The 1679-nt window shown below is 40.6% G+C and overlaps 1 protein-coding gene across 1 annotated transcript; it reads left to right on the top strand.

The window, feature by feature from the left end:
• Positions 1-169: 169 nt before the first annotated feature.
• LOC103522512 (flavin-containing monooxygenase FMO GS-OX1-like) lies at positions 170-1117 on the top strand (the record flags this gene model as incomplete). Its single annotated transcript, XM_008487616.2, has 2 exons — positions 170-346; positions 738-1117. Coding segments are annotated over 2 exons (513 nt in total), but the record flags the coding sequence as incomplete, so codon positions are not given.
• Between the last annotated feature and the right edge of the window lie 562 nt (positions 1118-1679).

Here is a 1679-nt window from a genome sequence, read left to right on the forward strand (position 1 = left end):
ACCCGGGGTAGAAACCGTTTAAGGGGAACTTACCTATTTATAATTAATAATTACGAGTGAGCAGAGGACACAAAAGTCGTAAAACCCATCTATCTATTCGGTTTACCCAGGAGGTCAAAAACTTACTAAAACTCACCATGGATAAGCTCTCTGGATCTCAGTATCTTGATTTTCGGTTTCAGGCTACACTTATCGCTATCCATTCCTTCATGAATCCTGTGGCATCAATGTAGTCAACAAGAACGTACAACCCCTCTACAAACATTTGATCAACATTGAACATCCCTCCATGTGTATCATCGGTATTCCTGGAGACACTGTTGTATTCTACATGTTTGATTTACAGGTGAGTTCTACATGACTTAGTTGCACCATTAGTGAATTCAATAGTGGTTTCAGTGAGCTGTAGTGAACCATTCATAAAAATCTGGTGTTAACATCACAAGACTTTGTATTGCATCAATCAATGCCCTTCTGCTACCAAATTTAATTGAAATCGGACCAACCTTTCGGGAGTTATGGGAACTCCAAAGACCCGATTGTGTCCGAAAATTCATCAGTTTTTTCCCTTATGGGTAAAACTTTTCGCCACAGTTCATCAAAAGTGGACGAACCGTTCGAGAGTTGGAGTGAAACACACAGGCGAAAGAAATCGTAAAGCAACTTACCCATTTCGTTCGTGCAATGGAGAGAATCCTGCGTTCACTTTAACGCAACCTCCGTCTTCTCTATTTCAGGTCCGCTTCTTCCTCCAACTCATGAAGGGCTACGTCACCCTGCCGTCCAAAGCGGAAATGTTGGCCGACACCGACCAAGACATCCGTGCTCACCGCAAGGAAAGTCAAAGCACACACACCCACGTCATGCATCTACGGTCTGAGAAGTACTTGAACTCCCTGGCTTCAATGATGCGAGGTGAAAGCCCTGTACCGCCCGTTCTGCTGAAGATATACTTCGAGAGTTTCGCCCGGCGTTGTGAGGACTTTACCGCGTTCAGGAAGGACAAGTACAAGATTATCAATGAGAAGGTGTTTGTAAGGGAGCCCGGTGCTGCCAAGTATCCAAGTAAATGAAGCATCTGATATCCATCCTTTCCCCATCCGTGGCACAAGTTCTGCTTATACGGATGGGTCACAACGATGTTCTCTAAAAAGAAATTACGAGCGACTATAGACCCGATGCATCGATGATACACCAAGTAATAAATGCTAACCTTTTGTCGTAACCGTTTAAAAGAACGTTAGTCATATCAGATAAGTAATCACACCAACAAGTTAAAGCAGATCTTAAGTCATAGAGGTTAGTACGTTAAGGTAGGTACATATTGGTAGGATGATGGTTTAGCTTTTCCCTGTTGAATATATCCAGTATTTAAAATTGTAATATAATAATAATGACTGTTTAATTTAAATGTGTATATATTAACTCCTAGATTGAATTTTACATTTTATTGATTTGTTTATTAGTATATTTGATTCCATCCATTGGGGATTTCAACGTTGCTGTCGACACCCGTTCAAAGCCAGTTTACCTCCGATGTAGTGCCCACACATGTAGGCTTTATTCATTTACAGACGGTGAGTTCACTCTTTAAGTTCAAACTTATATAATTAAAGATAAATACATAAAAAAAGTATTAATTGTGAGGTCTGTATTGACTAAAATATTGAGCGCGAGTC

This window comes from Diaphorina citri, unplaced genomic scaffold, assembly GCF_000475195.1.
Source record: "Diaphorina citri unplaced genomic scaffold, Diaci psyllid genome assembly version 1.1 scaffold8935, whole genome shotgun sequence".
NCBI classification, from domain to species: Eukaryota; Metazoa; Arthropoda; class Insecta; order Hemiptera; family Psyllidae; genus Diaphorina; species Diaphorina citri.